The sequence below is a fragment of the Aythya fuligula genome, chromosome 13 (genome assembly GCF_009819795.1).
Source record: "Aythya fuligula isolate bAytFul2 chromosome 13, bAytFul2.pri, whole genome shotgun sequence".
Lineage (NCBI taxonomy): Eukaryota > Metazoa > Chordata > Aves > Anseriformes > Anatidae > Aythya > Aythya fuligula.
In genome coordinates this window covers 4,972,943-4,999,445 of record NC_045571.1, presented here as the reverse complement: position 1 = coordinate 4,999,445, position 26,503 = coordinate 4,972,943, and the positions used below count along the sequence as shown (strand labels likewise).

The following is a 26,503-nucleotide window of genomic DNA, read 5'->3' as shown; positions in this document are numbered from 1 at the left end:
GAAAGTCGAGAGATGCTTTTGTGCACTTCAAAGCACTCCCTGGAGATACGGACAAACGGCCAGAGGGTGTTATAAGTTTTGATCCTCAAAGTCGTTAAGAGAGGACAGCACCGAAAGTGATATTTGTTCCAAATGTGAGGGCTCAGAGTTCCTCAAGTGAATGGCTGCAGGGAAAGCAAAGCAATCTTGCAGGAGCATCTCTGCTATGGTGGCCTAGACCCTACTTTCTTGCTAGCAGTCCGAAGGAAGAACTAGAAATAATTAAAGCCATGATAGTTCTTCACAAGCCTGTGACGGCACATCGCGGCAGGGAGAGGGGAGTGCCATATGGCTGGCTCCTCGTTAGCCAGGCCCTGTGTAGAGGCAGGGCTTAGGATGCTTAAAGAGCACAAGCTGTTGAAGAGGTGTGCAAATTCAGCCCCCACAAGTGACTGAGCTGCTTCCTTTTTCTGTGTGGTGAAGCTCAGGACAGGCGTTCCTCCCTTCTCCGTCACGATCCGCCCCTTCCTTGTGCCTTGCCAAGTGTCCCACCCCACGCGGCTTCTCCAGGGGCTCCTTCTGCACCCTGCAGGTTCCAGCGGGGCTCAGGGGAAGGGTTATGGGATCAAGGTGCTTCCCAGGACCACTCCTAAGAGCGAGCTGGGGCCCAAAGGGGCCGCATCGCCCCCTTCTCTGGGGTTATATCAAAACGAAGCCAAACCCTGCAGTCACAGCTCTGTGAGTGACCTGCCTCCCGTGCGAGTGTGCGTGTCCTGTCACCCGTGGAAACCATCCCTGAAAAGCTGAAAAGAAAGTCGGTGGGTGTGGGGCTGATTTGCTATGTCCTGGATGAATCTCCCAGGTCCTTCGCTTTGGGCACTTTGCTGATGTTGTCATACACAAACCTGTTTTTCACATGGGGAAGGAAGGAGGAGAGAATTACCTGGGATGAGGAGATGTGAGATGAGACCAACAAATAAGAGCACTTGTATGCTTGTGAGCTCCACTCATGGCTAGCAGCTCCTTTGTTAGCTACTCTGCCACAAATTATACACTTACCCACTGCTCCCAAACCCCTCTGCTAAGCCTGCCCTACATTCAGCATCTTTAATTTTTCTCTCCTTGCCTGGCAGATTGTGAGCACGCTGACTATGGAAAACAGCAGCGCATCGGGGATCTATTACTGTGTGGCTTCAAACAAGATCGGCGAAGAAGAGAGGAGCATCGAGTTCTACGTCTCAGGTAAGCAGCGCAGGGACACTGCACCAAACCCGGGTGCTGCTGCTGGGACTGCCTCTAAAGCTGCACACAGCTGGTGAGCGTGGCTGGAATGGAAAATCCCTGGGCATTGTGGTTTCAAAGCTCTCCAAACCACACAGAGCCCAGGCTCTTCACCACATGCAAGGTTGGGTCCCGCCAGCGCCCAGCTGAGTTTGATGTATCCAGCAGCAGACCTGATGCCCATTTTGCCTTTGCCAGCTACGGATTCAGGCCCCCAGTTTAGCTGCCTGGGTTTTAAAGCAGCGCTCAGGACAGCTGAGCACTGTCCTCACGAAACCTCTAGCAAAAGCTCAGTCCTGTGTGGTCGTGCAGTGGCCTGAAGCTTCTCTCTGCCTCGGGAAAATGGTCACCTCCAGTTAATTCGGTGGGCATAGCAAAGGTGAGCAAGGCCAATATCCAGCCCTAACGCAGGGCTGCTGTCACTGGGAGCTGCTGTGACTTTAGATCCCTGCCCGAGCAATTAGCCTTTTCTCTGCCCTTTAAGGAGGGAGGAGGTGAACATGCTAGTGCTCCAAAGAACACAAATCCAAACAAATATGTCCTTAACCTTTTAACACAGGAATTCTTTAGTAGTGAGATCAGGACCTGCATCATGCTTTTAGGAGAAATGGGAGCTTAAAAAAGGCGAAGAGTCCAGGGAGAGCCTTGTTCAAGTGCTTAACCAGACCAAAGTGAATCATTTCTGTACTCACTTTCTGGATGAGTGGATGTTGGCCTGTAGAATTTGCATCAAAATAACAATTTTAAAACAAATTGTGCAGAATTGCCCTGGAAGGTAAATGTCTCACTGCCACCATTCCTGTTCTTCCCCGTGAAGCCCATTCCGAGGGCTGAGCTCACTCCCGGCAACGCTCTGCCCCCCTCTGCCTCTCGTCTGTCCTGTGTGCTTTGCCTCCGTTGCTCAAAAGCAGTTCAGCACGTTTCACACCAGGCTAACCAGCCAAGCGCTCACTAAAGCCTGTCACCATTCTGATTACACAGAAGTACCGAAGTACTATCGCAAAATGGGATCCAAGGCTGACGAAGCTGGTGCCATATGGGGGAAGGATTGCGCCTCCAGTTACAGCTTCTGTGCACTACCCAACACCTTCTGGAGCCAGAAGGGAGTTTAAGCCCCAAGAAGATGTTCTCCAAAGCCCAAACTCTTATTTATCTAAGAAAAAGCCCTTCAAGGGTCACCTTTGAGAGATAAAGCACAGACGTGAGAGGTCCACATGATGCCTTTCTAGGCAGACCGAAGACCAGCCATTTATTTTGCCCTTCCCTTCCAAGCGTGGGTTTGTTTCTGCTCTGAGCCCTGCCAGCTATGTTTGGATGGGTTACTCAACGCAGCATGTTCCCGAGCTATTCACAGTACTTTGCAATACTCGGGGGCTAAAGCCAGCGCTGCTGCAACCAAACAGGCAACTGGCATGAGGGCAGGCTCCCAGGGCTGGCACAACGGTTGCACCTTTCACAACTATGTTTTATTTTCATTTTGTGCCTTTCAGAGAAGATTCTTTTACAAGAAAATACTGAATTGGCACAAGTTCTGTAGTCATCATGTTGTGGTTGTTTTTTTTTCCCCACAATGAGGTAGCATTTCAGACTCTTTTGTCAGGGCACTGACGAGGGAAAGCTCAGTCGGGTGCTGCCCAGGCTGCACCTGCTCTGGGGGAAAGGCCGGACTTCAGCCTGGTGCCTGCAGCACCGCGCCCCTTTCGGAGAAGTGTTTATCCCAGGGGAATGCCACCAACAGCCATTTTGTTTTTTCCACTGCTCAGCCCCCTCAAAAACTCCCACAGGCACTAGAAATAGCACTGCCGTCTATTTTTAAAGCCTTTCTCTGGAATCCATTTCAGTGCAGGGTCACCAGGGTTTGCAGATCACGCTGACAGCGAGCCACGGAAGGGGGCAGTGGGGTGAGCAACCCTGGGGTCCGGCGGCCACGCTGCCCTCCTGGAGCTCCTTCTGCAGATGCCCTGTGAGCGCCCCACTGAAGCTGTTCAAGGCCTGCCTGGTGCTTGTCTTTGTCTCTGCTAACCCCCCTTGCTGGAACAGAACCCGTCTCGCAGCCATCCTGCCTACCACAGGCCTGCCAGCAGTGTTCCCACCTCAGCCAGACGACTGTTTGGTCCCGTGCAGAGGCAGTGTGGGCACCCATCAGATGCTCACACAGCTCCATGGCCTTGCCCAGCCCTGCTGGCGCACCAAAGAGTGCTCGAGGCTGCCCAAACCCTCCCAGTGCAGCCCAAAGCTGAGCTGGTGCCCTCTGGAGGTGCCCTCTGCCACCAAGGGGTACGATTTACCTCCTAATCTCTGCTCCGCACCTTGGAAAGAGCAGCTGTGTATCACTGGAGGTCCGCAGGACATCAAATCCAAGCCTTTGTGTAACTGTACTGCAAACAACAAAATGGGATCCCACCCATCTGAAACCTCTGAATATGCTTGGAATATAAATGAAGTATGATAAGAATAACAAATAATAACAAAAGCCTCTTATCTGATTGCAAAAACAACTCCGAAAAATGAAATTAAGGATTTCTACCAGAAAGAAAATCCTATACTTCAAACTTGAGATAAGAATCGGCAATCAGATGCTGGAACAATGGATGAACTGGGCTTTCCTACAACTGCTTGCCACTCTCAGTTTGCTTACTCCCGACATGGTTATAGGATTTATGAAAAGCTCCATGCTGCTTCAGAAGGAGGGCTCACCCCTTCTTTTTCTCACTCTCCCTACATGCGAATGCCTGCTGGACACCCCCCCTCTGACAGGCAGCGGGATGGAATTTGGGCAGGAGCAGGAGTTTTGAATTATCCAGATTATTGTGCAAAGCACAGGAAATTAAAACCAATTAATTCCTTGTAAATACAAATGGAGCCAGACTTTCTTTTGATTTATGCTGACTTTTTACCTTCTCCCAATGGCTCATTTCCCTATTTTGTCATGGAATCCCACACAGTTGAGAGTGAAATTCGCGGCTACTACACTGTAATACAATACGAAAGACAAATGTTTGGTGACTGCTGATAAAAGAGAAAAGGCCCCACGGTGCATTCTTCTGGCCAAGTTATTAGGAGTCGGTTAAAACACTGTATCTGTTCCGAGAGAGGAAGTTAATCACTGCTCAGGTTCAAGATTGTGTAAGCAAAGTAGTCTAAGAGATGAACTGACCTATAATGTGCTCTCCATGCTGCTGTTACTCCCCAGACAATTCAGGTAGGAGGAGAAAAGAGAGAGGAGAGTGAGAGAGACTTTTTTTCCCCTCTTTTTCCTTCCACTGTAATGAAAATCAATGAATATTCTATTGGAGCTGAAAGAGCTTCTTGAAAGACTAACAAGATGGCAGAGAATAGCACAAATTCCAGCTAAAAATATTCAAAACGCTAAATAAAAAATGTCAGTAGAAGAAGTGATAAGAAAAACAAGCCCGTCCACTGCCCCCAGAACAGTAAGTTGGCATAAAAAGCCCTGCACTAGCGAAGTCCAGCAGCAAGGTGAAACTGTTGAGCACCCCTCACAATTTCAGCTTGCAAATTAGCACGTTGGGAACTTGCCCTGAAATGACAGAGACCTCTGGGTGCTCCAGCCTGCGCTGTCACTGCCGTGCACCAGACGGTGCCTTCCACAGGACATCTCCATTTCCCCTGGGGGCTTTTTTCCACTGCCATTCACGGCAACTTGCCCTGCCAAAAAAAAGGGGTGACGAGTTGCATGACCCAGTTCTCCTGAAGAAAAGCTCCCTGAGAGGCAGAAGCAAGGGCAAGCAGGGCTGCCATCCCATCCACTTGGGATTAGTCTGCCTTGAAGGCTTGCAGAGCTGCAGTGTTTTACTCACAACCAAGCTCCAAGCTCACCACTTCACCTAGAATCCATTCACTAAGCACTAAGGCTCACAGGGTAATTCAGGTTGGAAGGATTTTCAGAAGGTCTCCCAGACCACTGAGCTTATTTAAGGACCAAAAGATCCATCTGCTTGATTTCTGTAACTCTTGCAGGAGCTAAGAGCAAATGCTTAGAAAAGCAAACAAGTAACGAGGGCATTTTGTCCCTATTTCGCTTCAACGGGTGCTAGAGAGATGCTGCTCATACCACATCGCATTGTTTTCACTGGACCTTAATTCCTCCTGTTTCGGGAATTTTTGCTGGCCTCTGACTTTCCCCCCTTTTTGATAAGCATCAGGTTGGCGTGTCGGAACCACAAGACATCAGACGAGAGGAGTGGTGGTATCACACACGTCAGCTTGAGCACGCAGCTAGCGCTAAGTCAGAAAGAGCAACTGAGCCTAACAAAACACTGCATGAAGTAAAGTGCAATTTCATGAAAAGGAAAGAAAGGAAATACAACAATCCCCACTGCTGTGGCCTGAGGGGTCTCTTCTCTTTTTGGAACTTTTGTGAAACATTTCTGGTGCTGGTCATTAAAAACCATGAAGCAAAGCTTGCTGGTTCTATTCCAGATGACTTGTGAAGAAGAGAGACTTCTAACCACATCTGAAAGCTCCCTTGGGGCTCTGGAGTGTATGGAATATATGGTTTATTATAAGGTAGATTGGTTATTTCAACAGCCCTGCTATTTATGTTCAGCTGTAGCTTCAACGGAGCTTTTTGCAAGAGTTTGCAGTGTGAGCCCCTGGCCAAATTCCTGCTCCCACGTGGAATTTGTCCGATTGCAGGTGTGAAGTGTACTTGCTCGGCTTTAACTTCTGTCCTCCCCAAAGTACCACCCATTTCAGCCTAGCTTGAGAAAGCATCTTATGAACAGCCCAGTACTGAAGCAACAGTCTACTGGATTTATTGCAAGCACTGTTGGTGTTCAGGAGGTAGCCCAGAACCAGTCCTCCCAAACAGCCTCATCATCCCAGTACCGTGCCTGGTAACGTTTCTAAGGGATTCCTCACAGCTCTCCATTTCCACCGCTTCTAAATCCTGACCTGACAGCCAGAACACAGGTCACTGTGGTTATCAGGGCATTTTCATTAAAGTCTGTTGGTATATAGATGGCTGAAGCTAACAGAATAAAAAGGGAAAAGAGTATGTTGCAGACACGAGTTAATCGTAGGTCTCTGGCAGCTAATGCAGAAATTGGAATTATCTGTAGGCCAGATTCTGGCACTCGACTCAGAAACACATTTATTGTCTTAAAATGGATTCAGTTCAGCACTTCAGGAAAATTGATTTTTTTCTGAAGTGAAAAGTTACTAAAAATATAGCAAGAAACTGCTTATTCTTTTGTGGATAGATTGGACTCGTGCCTCCAAGCATTACTCGGCTAACTGTTACAGCCTCCAGGACTCACACATCATTAGATTAGTTAATCCTTCCACTGATCAAGTAAATACCCACATGATGAAAGTAAATATCCACATCATCGAAATAAAAGAGAATTGGGAAGATTATTCGGTGGTGAAGAAAGAGAGTGTCACTTGTGAGAAATGGGAGAGGTTTCTCTACCCTTACGCAACCGCACTTCCAGGCACTGGGAGCAGACAGAAAGGTCTCACCAACACATTTGTCTACCTGCATAGCGGAGTCTCCTAGTCCATTAACTACTTCTATATAAAAGCTTTCGATTAATTACTTGAAAATGGCATGATTAGAGTACTGAGGGTGAAAATTACCCCAGGTTGGAGCTGTGATGGGTGAGGTACAGTCGCTTACTCAATGCCCAAGCACGAGTGCCTGGCTGTGAGCACCAGCGCCAGTCTCACTGAAATGGGCTGGTTGCATTGGGGCTGCTCTTGGAAATCCAACCATCAAGCTGCAAGCAGGCAGCCAAAATGTGCTCAGGTGTGACTGAACTGTGAACGTGTTTTCTCTTCCTCCCAGATGTGCCGTTTGGGCTGCAAACAGACCCACAAGTCACAACCATTGTGGGGAACGACGCCCAGCTGACCTGCCGGGCCTCCAAGTACATCTACAGCAACGTGGGCTGGTACTACCCCTCCTCAGAGGCTGCTCCTGGCGACTCGGTGATCAAGAAAATGGACAACTACTCCATTTCGCTGACGCTGGTCATTGCTAACGTCACCAAGGAGCACGGGGGCCTCTACAAGTGCAGAGCTGAGAACCAGCACAACAGCACGGACACGCTGGAGCAGCACACGCAGCTCCTCGTCAGAGGTGGGTCCTGCCCGTGGCAAACGGCAGCGGGGAGGGCATCGCTCAGCCAGAGGGGCAGAAATGCTGTGTGTCTGCAGCTCCCTTTGAGGCTTTGCAAAGCAGAAGGTGGTCAGCATTTCTTAGGGACAGTCCTAATACACACTGCGTTGGGTTTTTTTCGTGTTTCTGAGTGAGGTTTGACTCCTAGTCATGTGTAGAACTCACGCAGCCGTTGCTGGTTTCATACAAAATATTTGCCTTACACAGCGAGGTGATTTCAGCAGCCTTTTACCTCCCTAATTCCACGCTGGGTGCAGACTTAGCCCTGACTGAGCAGAAAAGACATTGCCCTCGAGTAAATGACAGCCCATCTCTCGTGTGGGACTGCCACCCCAGATCTGTGTGACTGGGAGAAGACCACCCATCTACAGCTGCCAGGGTGGTGTAGATCCCTAAACAGCTTTGGACCCAGCTATGTCACCACAAATGTTACCGGCCGGGTGTATACTCAAGTGCCATGTACCGTTATTCTGGGTGACTGGGATGCACTTCACTGGAGTTACATATAGCCAAACCCCCCAACTCTTTTATTTACATCAAATAGTGATACCACAGATCCCAAAGCAATCATCTCAAAGCCTTCTCAGTAAAAAAAAAGGGCTGCTGAGAAAGTGCACCATTCTTCTCCCAGTGAAGAAAAACCCAAAGCACAAAAACAGAGCAGAACTAAATAACCAGAAGCAAGCGGGGGTGCAGAAAACAGAGTCCTTTAGAAGCTGGGTTAGATGGTGATTTCTAAATTGGCTTCTCCACTTACATTAGTTCAATTACATGAAGTTCAATAAGAGCAAGTGCCGGGTCCTGCACCTGGGACGGGGAAACCCTGGCTGCACGTACAGACTGGGTGATGAGACGCTGGAGAGCAGCCTAGAAGAGAGGGATCTGGGGGTCGTGATAGACAGCAAGTTGAATATGAGCCAGCAATGTGCCCTGGCATCCAGGAGGGCCAATCGTATCCTGGGGTGCATCAAGCACGGCATCGCTAGTAGGTCAAGGGAGGTGATTGTCCCGCTCTACTCTGCGCTGGTGCGGCCTCACCTCGAGTACTGTGTGCAGTTCTGGGCACCACAGTATAAAAAGGACATGAAACTGTTGGAGAGTGTCCAGAGGAGGGCTATGAAGATGGTGAAAGGCCTTGAGGGGAAGACGTACGAGGAACGGCTGAGGTCACTGGGCCTGTTCAGCCTGTAGAAGAGGAGGCTGAGGGGGGACCTCATCACAGTCTACAACTTCCTCGCAAGGGGTTGTCAAGAGGCAGGAGACCTTTTCTCCATTAACACTAGTGACAGGACCCGCGGGAACGGGGTTAGGCTGAGGCAGGGGAAATTTAGGCTGGACGTCGGGAGGGGGTTCTTCACAGAGAGGGTGGTTGCACACTGGAACAGGCTCCCCAGGGAAGTGGTCACTGCACCGAGCCTGTCTGAATTTAAGAAAAGATTGGACTGTGAACTTAGGCACATGGTCTGAACTTTTGGGTAGACCTGTGCGGTGTCAAGAGTTGGACTTGATGATCCTTAAGGGTCCCTTCCAACTCAGGATATTCTATGATTCTATGATTCTATGATTAATGGATAACGAGACACCGAAGGGACAGCTATGCTGCCGTAAGCACTTGTCACTTCGGTAAAAAGCAGGCTGTGCAGGGCTGGCTTCATTCTCATTTAAGTGAAGGAACACACTGCCCATGCAGTCTCCTCCCCAGAGCAGCCAAGGCTCTCGCAGCCCCTTCCCCTCCACGCAGACACACACACACGTGCTCGCCCACGCCACAGCTGTGGCTAGCACGGCTCCGATACCTGAGTGGGAGGTGATTTATTTTAAGAAATGGCAGGAGCACCTGCCTCTTCCTGCAGTGAGGAGGAAGGGAAAGAATCTCACCGCTACCTTGCAGCACTCACAGCTTGGCTCGTCCCCACCGCTGGCACCAGAGCCACCTGCCAGCAGCCCCTGACACGGAGGCACCGGGCTTTTGCTGCGCTCTGCATTCAGGCGATTTGCTTCTCTCTCCCTTGGCAGATATTTTTATTCGTTTAGTCAAATTTCTGCCTACACAGACACCTACACATGATGGCTACGGGAAAAACACAGCTAAACTGGGAATACAGCCATGGGAGAACTGGAATCTTAATCACGCTCCTGTGAGAATTACCGGGGTCTGTTATTTGTCTGGCACACGGCGGAGATGCAGTTCTTCTCAAGAACATATACAAAGTCACCCCTCCAAACCCATTCTCCTTCCCCTACACAAACTAGCTTTTAAATAGCTCCTTTAAATGTATTAACACCCATCAGCTATTCTCCTTATTGATGGCTTTATGTATTTTTTATACTGTGCTAGCGATTTCATTCAATTGCTTTCCCATGCCTTTTATAAATGAGCATAACCTATTCTGTTCTATAAAGCAGAGATTAACACGCTGTGTAGTAAGCAGATAACCCCTCTCGTGGTGGAGGATGACCCAAAATCCTCAGAACTGGTTCCTCTTCGCCTCCTCCCTTCTTGTTTTGTATTCACTCTGCGTTTGCTCTTCCCACTCGCTGTCCTCTGTTTCCTTCAGAGGCTGAGAAACTCAAGGAGGCTCCAGCTGGAGCTGAATCTACACTTAGGCACTTTGAAAATAAGCCAAATGAACTCCTCCCATCATCTTTTGTGGGATTTTTGCTACCACTCATCAGCAAATCTTTGCCACTTGCAGCAAGGCCACGTGGCTGGCCAGAGGGGAGACGATGGCAGAGCTGTGGGAGAAGCCTTCTGAAATGTCGCTGTCTGTTGTTCTCCTTTGTGACTACAGCAAAGGCAGCGCCGTACGTTATCCAGAACCTGACCGACCTGGAGGTTAACATCAGCGGCAAGATCATTCTGGAGTGCAAAGTCAGCGGAACGCCAGAGCCTCACATCACCTGGAGGAAGAACGGCCACCCCATCTCAGCAGCCTCAGGTGAGCTTCCAGCGCGTGCGGCAGCACCGCGCCCGTGTATAAACCCGGGAGGGAGAGTGTACCTGCAGGATGGGTCTGAAAGCACGGCCCTGAGCGGCCAGAGGGCCGTGGTGCCTGCTCACGGTGCTTTGCAGCTAGCCACCAGGGCAAGCTGTGCCGTGGCACATCACACGGCCTTTCTCTTTCTCCCACTACACAGTCCTGAGAACGTGCTCTCCGTTCAGCCGGTACTGCAGCCACCACGAGCAGGGAGCGTGGGCTCCTCCACCCCAGCCTGGAATTCCTTCTCATCTCTCTGTCCTGAGATCTCCTATAAATCTTGAAGGAACCTGTGTCAGTAGCTAGTCCTGTGACTTTAATTATGCTTCCTGGACTAGGTAGGAAATCCAGGATCATACATAATTCAGATCAGACTGTTCTGAGCAGAAACCCTTTACAGCTACTGAAATTTTATAAATAATTCTAGAGGGACAAGCATGTAACATCCAACCGATGGAAACATAAATAAAATATTTGGAAAAAACACCTCGGGGTAAATATTTCAGCAGAGTGCATGGCAAGTTATGTGCAGCATTCTTGTTAACAACAGCAGGATTCATGGGCAGAACACTGACCAACGCAAAGTGTCCTTCCCTTTTGGATTCAAAGCCCAGCGTATTTTCCTGTTTCTACCCCAAATATATCCCTAGTGACACGGAGAAGCTCTCAGTTTCATGCCACAAAATCAGGAAAATTACACATGGAGAAGCCTCACATAGGTCATCCCTAGGCCACCTCTCTCTCGGCACTCCACCTCTAGCCCCTTCTGCAAAGCCAGGATGGCTCCGTGCAGTGATTTTGCCAGGGATGCACATAACCTGATCCCCATGTTCCACATGCTAGAGCTCCCAACACTTCCCACAGCCTCCAAAATGCTGGCTTTCTCCAGTAGTTTCTTTGAGTTCCCTTTTCTTCCAGTATATCCCACTGCTATCAGAAAACCTCTTTCCGTCACTTCACAAACTTCCATAAACGTTTTGTCAGGCTCTGTCTACCTGTCATAAATAAACAGCCACATTTGCTGTAGGTTAAGTGATACCCAAGCGATCTAAACAGGTATTGAGGTAAAATAAAGTGTCGGGTTGTTGCCAAACCACAAGGAACATGGAATTAAAATGGCTCCTAACAAGAGCATTTATCATGCCTGCAAGGATGGGAGCTCATTTTCAGTGCTCTGCCTCCTACAAGCATTTGTAGGCAGGTAGATTGTTGTAACAAAATTAACCTAGATCCCTCACTACAGGAATTTCCATGGAAAATAATACCCTGGTCATTGAGCGAGTGAAGAAGGATGATGAAGGGCTCTATGAATGCAAGGCATCCAATGACATGGGCCAAGACAGCACATCAGCCTTCATTAAAATACAAGGTGAGGTCCAAGCCAAGGTAAAACACAGATATTGTGCTGGACAGATGAGAACTTTTTGTTCAGCCAAGGACTCTGGCTACATTTCAAATCCATCTGTACATTTAACCCCCAGGTTCTGAAGAGAAATCCAACATCGAAGTCATCATTTTGGTCTGCACCGGTCTAGCAGCTACCCTCTTCTGGCTTCTTCTGACCCTCTTCATTCGGAAGCTGAGAAAAGTAAGAGAGCTTCCATCCTGTGCAGAGGCTCTGCTTTTGGACCCTCTGTCAGTGTAGCACCAGCGTTTAGGGCTGAAGTCGAGTCCGTGTGAATGTTTGGGACAGAGAGTAGAAAAAGTGCAAAACGTTCCAGTGAAATTTAAGTCCAAGATTTCTGCTGACAGTCCCTCGGCTTTTCAAAAGATCGCTTGTACATGTGAGCCTTCTACCCACTTCCACGGTATCAGAAAATCAGGCTCTTCCTTTTTCATGAGACAAACTTCCTTGCAAGATTAGGAGACAGAACAAAATCCTAATTCCCCTAAAATGAGGGCTTGATTTCAACAGCTATCCAATAAGATTTCTCTGAAATACAGATATTGAAGGGAGCCCTGTTTAAAGAAAGATTCTAGGATGTTTACTCTAGAAATGAGCCCAAACCACACGGCTTATTTTATCTCCATGCCCTGGTATTCTTTTACTTCCTTTAGTGACTCAAAAAAATAAAATTTCAGGAAAGTTTTAAGGAATTTTGCTGTTTTTAAACTGTAAACAGAATGGCAACCACAGCTCTCTGCTCTGAAGCTCGCCCAAACTGCAGTCTTAGTGCTGATACCTGATACTTGAATAAAATTTCCCCTCCTACTGCAAATGCAGTAATCAAATTCATGTTTTTCCTCCTTGTCTCAGATTTTAAAGAGCTGTGGAGAAGAGAGAATTTCCTATTATATTCCACACCCATGCAAGTCTCTTTACAGGTTCCACCACATCCCAGCTTCTCACTGAGCAGCATTAGGAGCAGCAGTTTTCACCAGCTCTCAACCACTTTTAATTTAAAAGTTAATTAATTTAATATTCAGTTTAAAATTAGCATTAAAGCAATAGCTACAAAGCTGATAGCTGTGCAGAACCAGCCTGTTACAAAAAGCTGCTTAACTGTGAAAATGCAATGGAACGTGCTCCATGGGGTGCCAGGAAGTGCGGCTCACAGGGTGCACAGGGAAATGCACTGAGCTCCAGTAACAGATACACCTAGAAGACAATGATTGATTTTGTGTCCTCGGAGTGTTTACCAACATTAATCCATGACTATTCCCAGCACGGCTGAGTGGCAGGCATACGTAAACATTTATTTCCCAGATAAGAAAAAAAGAGAGGCAGAAGCTGAAGTGATGCACGTATGGTTCAGAATAAATTTCAGAGCTAAGGCTGGAATCCAGGGAACTCCCCAGCTTGCACTCCGTCTTGTAGATGACAGCTCTCTCCCATTAGAATTGCAGGGTAAACACTGTGAATAATTTCTCCAAACCCTGTTTTTAGCCCGATGCCACAGACATTAAGACAGGGTACCTGTCAATTATAATGGATCCAGAGGAAATGCCTCTCGACGAGCAATGTGACCGTCTTCCCTATGACAGCAGCAAATGGGAGTTCCCAAGAGACAGACTGCGGCTGGGTGAGTGGTTTGGAGATTATTACTGTAAAGAATGATGATTTCTCATGCTCCTTGATTTCAGTTATATCTGTTGTATTACCCAAGAAGCAGCCCTCCATTTAGTGCCAGCATACTCCCATCCTTTGGTGAGAACTGGCACTGAGTCACAGAATTTAGCATCATCCTTAATGGGGAGAAACGAGATTTGGTAAGAAAAGCAAAGATGTCTCTCAAAAAAGTGATCACCTCTTACTGTTTCTTGGAGAAGTGAAACCAAACTCTTGACAGGGAAGAAAGGTACCTCTGGGTACTGTCCCTGTCAAAAGCATCGTTTCACTCCCATAGGGGATGATGGAAAGAGAAGTGAGTCTGAAAGGTGACAGTCTTAGTGTCAATTTTCTTTTGAAGAAATCTTCAAATTCTTCAAATAATCAATTCTTTATCAACCATTCAAACTTGGCTTTGAGCTGTAAAGAACTACCAAGAAAAATGAACCAAATTGAATTCAACAGCTCAGCTCCTTGGGTGATGGAGCAAGGAAATGTAAAACGCAGCCTGTGTTTGCTTAGAGGAACGGCAACATCTGTGTGCGATGATGAGTGCAGGGAATATGCGTGTGGGGGGTTGCCCACAGAGCCTTAGCTGGAAAACATGGAAGAAAGAGGAAGACAGGCAAAAAAATAAAAATTAAATTAGAAGATGGTGGGACATAGGGTGAACCTGGCAGAACCAAAAAGCCAGACCATGATACCCGGTGTAGCCTTCTGCATTGTGGGTCAGAGCCCTCCGAGCACACTAGCTAATATGGGCCCGAAAATTCAAAGGAAAGGGAAAATGAGAAAGATTATCACCTGAAATTCATTTTTTTAATAGTTTTTACTTCAAAAAAATGCCAATAACTGAAGGGTCAAAGGGTCCTGGCTGAGTGCCTTAGCTGGCTGTCTCTGTGACTGTGACTCATGAGATCAGTCTTCCACAAATCTATGTTTAACCTGGCCTCTGACTTCCCAGGGCTCGAGGATAACTGTATGCAATGTTTTTACCCTTCAGCCATATCTATATCTATCTATATATTTAGCCTTGCCTTCAGCTGAATCCAGATTTATTTATTCTACTCTGTTCTGTCACATACTGTATTGCATTAAAGTCATATGGATATAAAGCATACTGTTTATATCCATATACTGCAAATATGTGATACAGGTTTCTGTCGACTACCGGTCTGCGTTGTGCCTGGGTGCTGGAGTCTTGGATTTCTTGCAGAGCTAAGGATGCATGTTTCCCTCTTATCTGATGCAGACTGTTGTAAGCCCCCTTTGGCTCATTCTCGACTCTTGCTTCTCTAGGTAAAACACTGGGTCACGGTGCTTTTGGGAAGGTGGTGGAGGCGTCTGCTTTTGGCATTGATAAATCTTCAACCTGCAAAACAGTTGCCGTAAAAATGCTTAAAGGTACATATCCCTCTGAGATTCTCAGAAGACTCCTCAGGGAACACGTGGGCAACAAGCTTCCAGTTCTCAGCTCCAAACGAGTCCCAAGTTCATTGTGTTCAGAAGGGAGTGGGTTTGCCATATGGGAGCAATTAGTCGTTATACAGTGGATGTTAACATGTAGGAAATGACAAGTGGGCTCCATGCTGTGCTGCTGATTAAGTCTTGTATTCCTAGAGGAGGAAAACAGCAGCTTCCAGGTCTGTGGGGTTAGGAGGGAAACAGATTATGGAATGTAATTACACTAGATAGTCTGAAATTGGATCTAAGCCTTCGATCACAGCCCTTCCAGATGTAGAACAGTTCAAGGGGCTGAAAAAAAGCAGTGCCAAGGGAATGAATTAGAGACAACTTGCTTCTAATTATTGAAATTAAGGAAAGCTTTCACCATTCGGCAGTGGGGAATGGATGAACTTGGAGACTGCTCTTTCATATTACATTTACATACAAAGCCTCTGCAGACAGCGCATGAATAAATGCATCAGCCAGTGCCTTGGTTTGTGGGTTGGAGGATTTTAGCTGTTCACGTAGGATTTTTCAGAGGTACAGCTGATGCCCACTGAATGGCTTTTCATAGCCCACATTGCTCTGCATCACTGCTGCATGACAGTATTAACCCTTCAGTGCCATTAATCAGCAACTTCTATCACAGCATTTGCCTTCCTGGTGCTCTGCTACTTCCCATCTCTCTGAAGTGCCAAATCCATCAGTTTTTCACCTCTCTGGACCTCCTTTGAACCTTGTCTGCCTTCTCTGCATTAGCCAGTAGATCTTTAGATCATCTTCTCTTCTGCTGTTTTTTTCTCTGATCCATGCCCATCTCCAGACCCATCCCTGAAGTAGCCTAGAAGCCCCTGGTCCAGCCAGACATCCTTCTCCATCCCAAACTTACTGGCCTGGATAGCTCTGGGTTTTCATTCACTTCCATGCTGTGCTTCCCAGCCGATCCTCATGTCAACTCTACCCTGCCCACACATATTCAGTGAACTCTTTGACAGTTTCTCCATCTAGTTTTACCCTTTTCTCCCCCAGTGTGGCCAGCAGCCTCCTGCTCTAACCTGGCCCACCCAAACTAACATGCCCATCATTCATCATGTTCCTGAATAAGCCAGATTCTCTAGTGGGAGTCAAACCATTCAGAAAAAAGAAAAAAGAAAAAAGAAAAAAAAAAAAAGGCTCTGGAGATGTTTGCATTACTGTAATTCTAGCATATCTGTCATTTCCATAAAGTTGACTGGTATTTGTTCTGGCTTGAAGGCTACATCTTAACGTGCTAGATTAGCTGAAGCATTTCGGAGGCTGTTCTCTTTAGATTTTACCAGGCATGTGTTCCAGCTCATGCCAGTGTAAATCAGGAGTGATGCCACCCACATACATACCCATCTATAAACACTGTTGACTGAAGAAATCTTGGGCTTGGAATAACTCCTTTATGACACATAGCTTGGTGAAAAAGTCGTTTGTGGAGAATTCTACAAACAGATAAAGAGGTTACATTTGTCACACTGAGTGATCTGTTATGTAACCATTTCTTCATTTTTAAATCTGAAATGATTTTGCTAAGGGAAAAACAGAGGCAACAGGACACAGCCATTTTGTTAAAATACATTTTGACCATGAAAATTTTGGAAAGAAGATAGAGGAAATAGGCCAGTATATGAACAGAATTCTGGCCAGAATTCTGCCTTTCTTAGCTTTGCCAGCAAAAGAGAACAGAAGTACAGTGTACCTGGCCAACCAGGGCTTTGTCACGTGTCGAGCTCGTGGTTAGCACACAAATATGGTCCCCTCTGCTTTGCTCAGATGTGTATTTCTTGGGTCAATGAGATCTCACAGGACTGAGATTCAGCAATGCTGTACATTGTCTAGTACATTTTGGGACCCATCTTACAGATGTGCTGGATTCCTCCATCACCTGCACTGGAGTGTTGCTCAGTACTGTAGAGGAATATACTCTGAGGTATCATAGAGAAGTACTGCTAAACTGCACATCACTGCTACAAACAGAGAACATTCGGCTGTGTGCTGTTGTTGCTTGGAATGATTGTTTGTTCCTTTACTTAGCCTGCAAAATTCAGTCCTTGCAAAGGCTCTCTGGTATCTGAGTTAGGGTAGTTCTAATACAGGACAGTAACCCTCCGTAACCCATTCTAGAAAAAGGAAGAGTCACCGAAAGATAAAGTGGTATTCCACTTCATAAAGGTCAACAACAAACAATGAAGCAGCTGAATTATTATCTGTGTAAGAGTCTGAGAGGTAGAGATACTGCGAGTAACCTGGGTGGCCTTTGTTTCCAAGTATAAACAGGATCTTGCCGTGTCCTGTTAAAGATATCCTGTTGAGTAAAGATGATTTTTTCCTGTTTATCTTAAGCAGAATGTGCAACTACTAATGAATGCAAGGCTTTAATGTCCGAACTGAAGATCCTCATACACATAGGACATCATCTGAATGTAGTCAACCTGCTGGGAGCCTGTACCAAAGCTGGAGGTGAGAAATGCTCAGTAAATAGGGAGCAAAGAAGCAGCACTTGTCAGATACAATGGCGTTTCCGTGTGTCTGTGGTGGAGTGTCCAAGCCTCATGCACATGTGGAACATGGCCACAACACATCGATGGCTTTTGAACATCTTCTAGCCACTGGTGTCACTTCTCTGTATTCTTTTTCTCTGTCCTTTGTAAGCTTGTCTGCAAAAGAGAATAGAGACTGCAGAGAGGCAGGGTCCTTAGTTGCAGTTAGGCACCCAGTCCTCCACATAGGCACCACTGATCATTTCCAAGTTGCTTCTCCCATCCTTCTCCCTATTCTTCCCTGCTTTATCAAGAGGATGCACCAGGCCAAAAGGTACTTGAGGCTTCCTCTTCCCAAGCATTTCACTCTTGCCAGGCAAAGGCAGGCATTTTGCATAGTATACAGGAACCTCAGGCAGTCCAAAGCTGAACGGAGCAACAGCACAGATCTCCAAGGGGCTGAGCTGACATGACTTGCTGTACACCACGCAAAGAATTTGCCATGAAATGCAAATGTGAACCAAGGGTTCCAGAACTCTTAGATCTTTGTCACTAAAAACATCCCTTCCTTTCCCATACTGCCATACAAAGCATCCTTACCTCCTACTAGACTGTACTTTAACTTAGGGTACCAACCCTCAAAGATGCCTCTTAACTGCTTACAATCGACCTTCAAAACAATCCCCAATGACAGATTTAAGAGAGCTGAGGACAAGGAAACCAGAGTAAAATAAGCAAAAGGGAAGGAGTGAGAGAGATGGTGCACGCATCCGTTATCATCTACGACTCTGAAGATATCATTTTCCCAAAGAACATAATTTCGGTAAGGTAGATGTGGTAGGATGCCAGAAAAGAAATGTTCCCTCCAGCAAGATACTCCCAGTTCCACAGGAGCAGTCAGCAACCAGCAGCCACAGACACTTCTGTAATCTGGGAGCCAGGAACGGGGAACTTGCAGGAATTCTTGCAGCACTGCAAGCCCCAGAAGCTTGTATGGGAGGATGGCCACCTTTAGCTGAAGGGTTTAAAGGTCGGGTGCATAAGCAAGTAGCCTTGGCTAGTAGCTGGGACTGTGAGCAGACAAGTAACAGTCTGAATGCTGGTGACTCTGCTGTCCTGCCAGCAAGGTGGCTTAACACAAACACGTGCCTAAACCATGGCAGGATTATGAGGAGGTCAGGAGATTTTAACAAAAACAGTAATTTGCCTATAGAGTTGTGGCTGCCTAGCAAATCCATTTCAGTAACTGATCCAATACTGTGAGCATCCATCCTCTGAGGAGCTTTTTCTCCTGAGAGTCCCTCTGCTTCCTGTTCTCCGCTCTGCTCCATTCTGATGGATGAAGTATCCTCCTGCTTCCTGGCTAGCTGCTACCTCTGGCCGCAGTGGCTGAGCAGAGCAGTGCAGCAGGGCCTTGCAGGGCACTGTGGAGCCTCCAGGCAGGTGCTGGGTTGTTTGTCTTTGAGCAATGTAACTGCAGACTAAAGAAAAATAGCCTTGAGCTCTCAAGACAGACACTGGGATAAGTGTTACTATTAAAATGCCATTGCAGAATATGGTGCCTTCTCCTTGTTCGGTTTTATACAACCATATAGCAGTGTTCCTGATGCAGACTGCCATTAAGCATGCCCATATATTATTTCACCAATGTAACAAGTAACAAATTTTAACACCTTCACTGAGTGCCTGATGTTAAGCAGTTAGAACTAATGAGTAGTACATCCTCTGCAACGAAGAAATAAAATAGAGAGAGGCCTTTTCAGTCTCTACAGCACATGTCCGACCGGACCCAGGAGGCGGGCTGCAGTCCAAGTCTGCGTGCGCATTTCTGGCATCGCCAGAGCAAAGTGCTGCTTCGAGCTGGCTCTTTCCTGAATGGCCAAGTGCAGCTCTTAGCATTTTTCCTTTGAAGTTCAAACACATAAGCCTGAAATACGTTTCTGGACATGAAAGTAGTTGGTTACGATTGATAATAATGGATGTTTACATACATTCTAGTCCCATGATTTTACCTCATCTTGCAGCTGATGATTACAAAGCGCAGTGATTGTGCCAGAGGTAGACAATGCCATTGTTCCCTTTCCTAATGGCTCACACTGAAACATAAAAGGATTTTCAAGCAGATCTTAAGAATATATGTAATTGTATAAAAGCAGCAATTGCACTGAACTCCACAGTGGTTTGCACAGAAATAAGAAAGGAAGAAATTGATAGGACTTTCCAGGCTTTCAAAAACTTCCCACTAAATATTTCTGCAAACTTCTGATTTAGATCTGTCTAGGATCCTGCACGCTTTCATTGCCTCTCTTGGCATCAGCTCCACCTAAAGCATGCAATTGTAAGGGCAGCAGAGAAAAATGAGGCCTACTCCATGCTATGGATCTATGTACAGAGTAAAACAATGTTAGTAACATAGGGGAGTACACATTCTCATTTATCATTCCGAATTTTCTTTTGTCTATAAATAAGAAATAAATACCAACTGTTAATCATTAATGGAGAAAAGTAAGAATCAGTTCTGTGTTTCCTGCTTTCCCTATCTACTACTGGTTGGGTGCTCCTGGAGCTCCAGTCCTCTGCTTCCTCATTTCCTCACCCATATAACGGGAATGACAGTATTTCCCTATTTTGCAGAGGATTTGTGAGGATAAGTTAACATTAAGTGCTTTGCTGTGCTTCAAAACTCATTTGACTCTCACTGTCTTTTCAGGTCCTTTAATGGTCATTGTGGAATATTGCAAATATGGAAACCTGTCCAATTACCTACGAGGAAAACGAGGAGATTTCATTGCATACAAGGTAAAACATGACAGGCTTCTCATAGTCATAAGGCAACTAGCAACCACAGGCCAGAAGTTGGGTTGTTTTCTGCAGTGGCACTGAGACAGTCTGGTATTTATAGATTCCTCCAATCATAGAATCACTTGGTTTGGAAAAGCGCTCTAAGATCATCCAGGCCAACCTTTAATCTAGTACTGACAAGTCCGCCCCTAAACCATGCTGCTTCCCGCACCGTTTCAATTCATATGAGCAAGAAAAAGGAGCCTTTTTCCCTGTAGGACCTCACTCCCATCCTCTTCTTCTCTAGCACCTGCTAAAGCATTAGTTGCACAGACCCCAGCACTGCAGAGCCTTTGAGACAGAAAGGGAACTTCCCGCGATGCCAGCACAACCTGGCACAAGGAGGTCACAAACAGTGAAAAACTGTTAACTCCAAATGCAAGCCTGGTCTGGAGATCTGTGCTTGGTGCCACCAGAACCAGCTCCCCTCCTCCATCACCTGCTCATTCCCATCTTCTTTCCTCTCCTTCCCCTGGCCCAGCCCCAGAGCCAGTGCAGCATGCAGCAGACTGGATCACAAACATGGCCCGCATTACATCGTACCAAACAGTTTTGGTTTCCAAACAATTTTATCCATCCCCACGAACATTTGTGCTAGCACAGACTCCACTAAGACACAGAGGAAGTCAGAGGAGGCCAGAAATGAGCGGTGGGGAGGGGTGGGGACTACCTCCTCACTGGGAAAACAGAGCACCAAAAGGGCTCTCGGATCCAAGCCCTGCCAGGAACTGGAGCCTCGCCAAGATGTTTTTTTTTTTTTCAGATGACTCGATTATTGTTGTTATTATTATCATTATTATAGCTATTGTGTACAGGCACAGAAGTACATAAGGTAATTTGTGTAAGAGAAGGAGGTTTTCCTGGTACAGTCACTCAAAATTCGTTTCTCACCATTGTTTTCGTGAATTGCAGGCACTGGTTACGTTTTGCTCCCCGGGGGGGGTGAGATGGCTGCATTTCAGTGCACATCACACTCTATACCTTCAACTGTGATTTTTAGTGTGGTTTCCCAAGAAAGCAAGAGGTACAGAGTTACAGTATCTCTGCTCATCTGTCAGTCTCACCGAGACAGCTTCCAGCTAACTTGTATGATGGAAAATTGGAAGAAGTAAATGGAAGGAGATGTATTAATAAATAGGAAAGCAGGCTTCATGAGTTCTGCTCTTCAGGGAACATCATGTTCCAGTGTGTATTGAGCACATCTCCAGAGGACCCTTTCTCCATATGCCACTCCATTACGTATCTTTCAGTGCCCAGGCATTACGCGATCCAAAGCTAACAATCAGTTTGTGCCATTTCTAGTCCCAGGAAAATTCAGACCAAGCAGAGAAAAGTCTGGATGAGTCCAACAGCGATTTGACCGAACTGATCAAGAGACGCCTTGAGAGTGTAGCCAGCACTGGAAGCTCTGCCAGCTCAGGATTTATTGAAGATAAGAGTTACAGTGATTCTGAAGAGGATGAAGAAGGTAAAAGAAACCTACCTAATTCCAGACCTTTTAAGATTTCTGTTACTTCTTCTGCTGTTTCTTGGACAGCGTCACGCACGCTGTCACACACCTCACACTGCTTGACTTCTGCCAGAAATTGCAGATTCTTTCTTCTGCATGTGCCCCTCTCCAACTTTCCCACAAAAAGAGATTTGCAGTAACATATGTATATAAAAGCTGCTCCTATTGTGTAGGAGGAGTAACAGCAATATTTTACTTCATTTTCATGAAGATTTGTTGGGGCCAATCTGTCCCCAGTCTCTCCACTCACTATAAATAGTTCCCTTCACTTTTATCCCCAGATGTTGTTTTCCCCATAGCTAAATTATGTGAATAATGTTGGGTGAAACTTTTTGAATCATCTGATGCTCTACCCCCAGGTCAGTGGTTCCCAACCCAGTAGAGCTGTAGCTCTGCAGAGAACTCAGGAAGCTAACACTGTTCACAAGCAGGACTGGGGTAATCTGCATGGAACTGGCACCAGTGCTGAAAACATTCAGGAGCTGCTGCCCCAGAGTTGTGTTCTGTCTGTGATCTCTCCTAGATGCCGAGGATCTGTACAAGCGGCCTCTGACGTTGGAGGATCTGATATGCTACAGCTTCCAAGTGGCAAAAGGGATGGAATTTCTCGCCTCCAGAAAAGTGAGCTCATTAAAACATCAGGGCTGAACCTCTTTCCTACAGTCATGGGCATCTGATATGAAGAAATCAAAATATGCTCTTGAGCCTGTGCAATCTGCTATTTGCTTTTGTAATAAAGTGTCAGAGATCACATTAGCTCTAGTGGTTAAGCAGTCAGCAGCACTGAAGGAGTTGTGAAGGAATATCTATCATCTTCTTGGCCAGGGACAGGAGCGAATGCAGATTGTAAGACCATTTACAGAACTGCCTCTTAAATGAATGCAGAAAGGTTTCTTGTAGAGAAAGATCCTGCTGGTGTGGTCAACAAAAGCACTACTGAAAAGTGAAGAGGGAGTACTCCACTATTTGTTCAGCATGACACTTATGTTGGAGAACATCAGCAAAGTCAGCACCTCTTTTGCGTAGAAAAGAAAAAAAAATGTATGTTTGCAGCCTGTAGAAAGACTGCTTTTTGTGTAAATCTAATGTAATATACAGACCAAAGTACACGCCAAACAGTAATTGCCTATGTGAAACTACTGCAGTCTCACACACTTCTGCTCACTGACGTGCAAATATGGCTGCAGCTGCTTTCTGATCTCTCCCAGATTTGGCACAGAATAATTAACTGGAAAATGGCACTCCCTTAGGCTCACTGTAACCTTGGAAGTTACTTCAGACAGAAAAATCTGAAAACTAACTGTGATGCTTGGTTTGTTATTTTCTCTTTTTCTCTTCAACCTGTCTGGCAACAAAAACTCATTTACCTTTCCACTTCCCAAGGAGGTCTCAGGCTTTCAGCTCTAGCGGAGGCGTGTTGTCCAGGCGGAGGCTCTGATCTTGCCTGTCTTCATTCCTTCACAGTGCATTCACCGGGATTTGGCAGCAAGGAACATCCTTCTTTCAGAGAACAACGTGGTTAAGATCTGTGACTTTGGACTAGCCAGGGATATTTACAAAGACCCTGACTATGTACGGAAAGGAGATGTAAGTGGAAGAAACCTGAAATGCTGATCTCAGATTTGTATTCCCCCAGGACTTGAGCAGATCACTAACAACACTTCTGGCAACGTGTTCTGTCTTTTGCATTTTCAGGCAAGACTTCCACTCAAATGGATGGCTCCAGAAGCTATTTTTGATAAAATTTACACAACACAGAGTGACGTATGGTCTTTTGGAGTGCTGCTATGGGAAATATTTTCCCTAGGTAAGAATGGTTTAAAACCTTTTTTTTTTCCCCCCTAATTTACGGCTCTGTTGCTATGAAAAGCTGTTAACAAAAGATGGTAAGGTGATGCCACGTTTCTGTTCCTGTTAGTACAATTGTGCGGTGCCTATCAGGTGTAAAATAAAGTCACTGGGCTGAAGTCAATGAGAATTGCATCTGGCAAAGTACATGAAAACAGTGAATACCAGGGAGCAGAAGCAGGAATAAACCAAATCCAAAACACTGGACCTGACATTTGCAGTAATTGAAACCAACAGAGCACTGTGATAATGCAAGCCTCTGTTGCTCAGGAGTGAAATATTTGGGAGCAATGAAAAAGTTCCCCCATCAAACCATATTTTCCCCTAAGCCGGCTGCTTCAGGAAACCACGCAGCCCAGAGGCTGCAGGGGATTACACCGCTGTTGACACAGTGGTCTGATGCTGCTGGTGGCAGACCAGGAAACCCAAGGGAGTTTGCCCACAGGACATTTTATCCCAGCTTGGTTATCTTCCCCACAAAATCCAAGTCAGATTTTAAGTACGAAAAATGTATTGGCAAGAGCTGCCATCAGGTTGATATGAAAGCCAGGCAGTGCTAGACTCTGCGTAAGGCATTTTGGCAGCAGACAGGTAAATGCATACTTCTCTGGCCATATCATTTGCAAGCCACAACGTTTTTGAGAAAAATAGTAAGAGCATTCTTTATACACTGCAGATTTCATCTTCTGGTGCTGTTAGAAATCTCAGCCTCACTAAGATCTGGTTACTGTACAGCAGATAAAGCCCTGAAATTTAGACAAGCAGTCTTGCAGACAGTGGGATTTTACTGCTCTCAAATTCTCCTTGCGGAGTGGCAAGTCCTGCTTTCCTGAGGGAACTCAGGAATGCCAGCTCTGGCTTCCTGATCAGCATTCGCAGACAAAAGAAAACAAGGAGCACTGTCAACTTAAGCTGCTGAATCTTAAAGCTAACTGTAATCTGCTACCTTTGGTCCACCGATCAGCTGCAGTTAATGATTAGGCTCAAGATGCCAAGTCGAGACCTGGCTGCAAAGTCTGGAGCTATTTCTAACCTGAGCTTTATTCAGGGCTGTTAGCAAGGAACACAACCTGGTTCCAGTCCAAGTCTTTGATTTGGACTTTTCTCTAGTTTATATCAGCATGCAAACCAGAAAGTTCACACCCAGCTGGTTAAAACGAGTGGCAGGTGCTGCTTTCCCCAGAGTTCAGTCCTATTTATTTACAGCTTTGTTACTTCAGTGTAACACTTCATGGCTCTGTAACAGCATCACCTGCTGCGTGTGTTTTGAAGAGCCACAGAAAGATGAAGCTCCAGAAGCAGGAGCCATGCCCCAGCTCTGACAGATGATTACAGAAGATGCATTATTAGCATTAGCATGCAGAGACACGCTCCGAGGGGACAGTCTCTCCATTGCGCATCTCCAAGGAAGCGAATGAGCTGAATAGCAATGAGTGGCCAGGCCCACTTCATAAGGCAAACTAGTTATGCCATTCCCAAAGGTCCTGGCAGTGTTTAACGGATGTGAACTTCGGGTCATCTGGCCTTTAATACCTAAGACTAATAAAAATTAAAATATATTCACTGAAATTCATCTCTATTTATAACTGTTGGGAAAAAAAAAATCATTTATCTGCTTGCTTTTCATCTTAGATGGCCTCTTTTCTTAATGAAGGTGCTCACTTGGAACAATGGGCTGTCCTCTTCTGAGTTGAGGGGAATTTACTCAATTACTCCGAGGGCTGCCATCCGCAGGGCAGCCTCTGCCCTCCCTGTGACGTAGATCACAAACTACTTTCTTCAGTCCATGGCACAGATTCAAAACCAAGTGGTTTTCTCTAAGAGGGTTTTTCATGCAGATCATCCAGGCATGCCTGTGGCTTGGCACTATTCACATCTGCCGCTCACATGATAAATATTTAATTAAGGATTTGTGTCACTGATTGAACTCTCTTATATAAAAGTTTTACAGATCACTGAGAGCCAAGGGATGGAAAGTTCTTTGTCATTGCTACAGGGTGTGTTTGGCTCCCACTTACAACCACTGCTTTTTACTGGGTTCCACAGGCTTAGCACCCTGCAAGCAAGGAGCAGACAGAGATTAGCAAAAGGCACAGTTGGTTTGAGTGGGGGTGCTGTCGGGGTCAGAAGTTGAATGAAGCACGATACGCTTCCCCTAGAAAGGCTGGCAGACCTGCCCCATGTTGGTGGTACGCAGGAAATCAGGGCTGGAGGGGCTGCCAGTGTTGATCTGGGACTGGGTTTGCACTGGGGTTTGCTTGATTTAAATGGGGTCAGCACGGCTCACGTCAGGCAGTGCCAGCAGTTTCTCATACATGGGGAAGGCACTCACATGGCACTCTGCAGAATGCTGTCGTACCTCGGAATTTAAATGTGCAGTGTTCAAAAGGCAATCAGATGTAATTACATAAACAAGCGGTGCCTGGTAGTATAATATCAGCATCTTATTATCCTACTAAAATAAAACCAAGATCAAAAGAGTGCTACTATATCCAATGCATGCCACATCTTTGAGCATTTTGAAACAGATTTTCCCCTAAGGAAAACATCATGTTTAGGCCCTCTACCATATGTTTCAGCCTACATTTCTTCCAAACTGTCTCAGCATCCCAAACCCGAGTTATTACGTAGTTCAGACGAAGTGCAGTGGTGAATGGAGGTGGAAAGGGAGATTTCCTCCCTTCTAAGATCTGAGCTGCCTGCAGCTAGGAGGAGGCCAGCAGTAGTCAACGTGTAAACTACCAAAAGATTTTGCAATCAAAAGTAATTCGCAATTGCCTTCCCTGTACTTGCTCACCCCAACACACTGCTGTTGAGAAGGTCAATGACGTTATCAAGAAAAAGTAACTCAGATTGCCAGATCAAGTGGAATTCTTGATCTTGAATGGGAATTCCCCATTTCCACTGTGTTGCCCTCAA

The 26,503-nt window shown here is 46.2% G+C and overlaps 1 protein-coding gene across 2 annotated transcripts in view; it reads left to right on the top strand.

Moving 5' to 3' along the window:
- Positions 1–26,503, top strand: part of LOC116494267 (vascular endothelial growth factor receptor kdr-like) — a 131,503-nt gene that overhangs the window by 84,205 nt on the left and 20,795 nt on the right. The window contains exons 12-24 of one of the 2 annotated variants that reach the window (XM_032196039.1): positions 1,113–1,221; positions 7,073–7,366; positions 10,198–10,344; positions 11,627–11,752; positions 11,865–11,971; positions 13,271–13,406; positions 14,732–14,836; positions 17,252–17,365; positions 20,096–20,184; positions 21,529–21,694; positions 22,260–22,357; positions 23,201–23,323; positions 23,432–23,543. In XM_032196039.1, the coding sequence (XP_032051930.1) occupies positions 1,113–1,221; positions 7,073–7,366; positions 10,198–10,344; positions 11,627–11,752; positions 11,865–11,971; positions 13,271–13,406; positions 14,732–14,836; positions 17,252–17,365; positions 20,096–20,184; positions 21,529–21,694; positions 22,260–22,357; positions 23,201–23,323; positions 23,432–23,543 (1,726 nt within the window). Of the gene's footprint in view, positions 1–1,112; positions 1,222–7,072; positions 7,367–10,197; positions 10,345–11,626; positions 11,753–11,864; positions 11,972–13,270; positions 13,407–14,731; positions 14,837–17,248; positions 17,366–20,095; positions 20,185–21,528; positions 21,695–22,259; positions 22,358–23,200; positions 23,324–23,431; positions 23,544–26,503 lie in introns of both variants that reach the window. The other variant, XM_032196038.1, reaches the window with a different exon arrangement.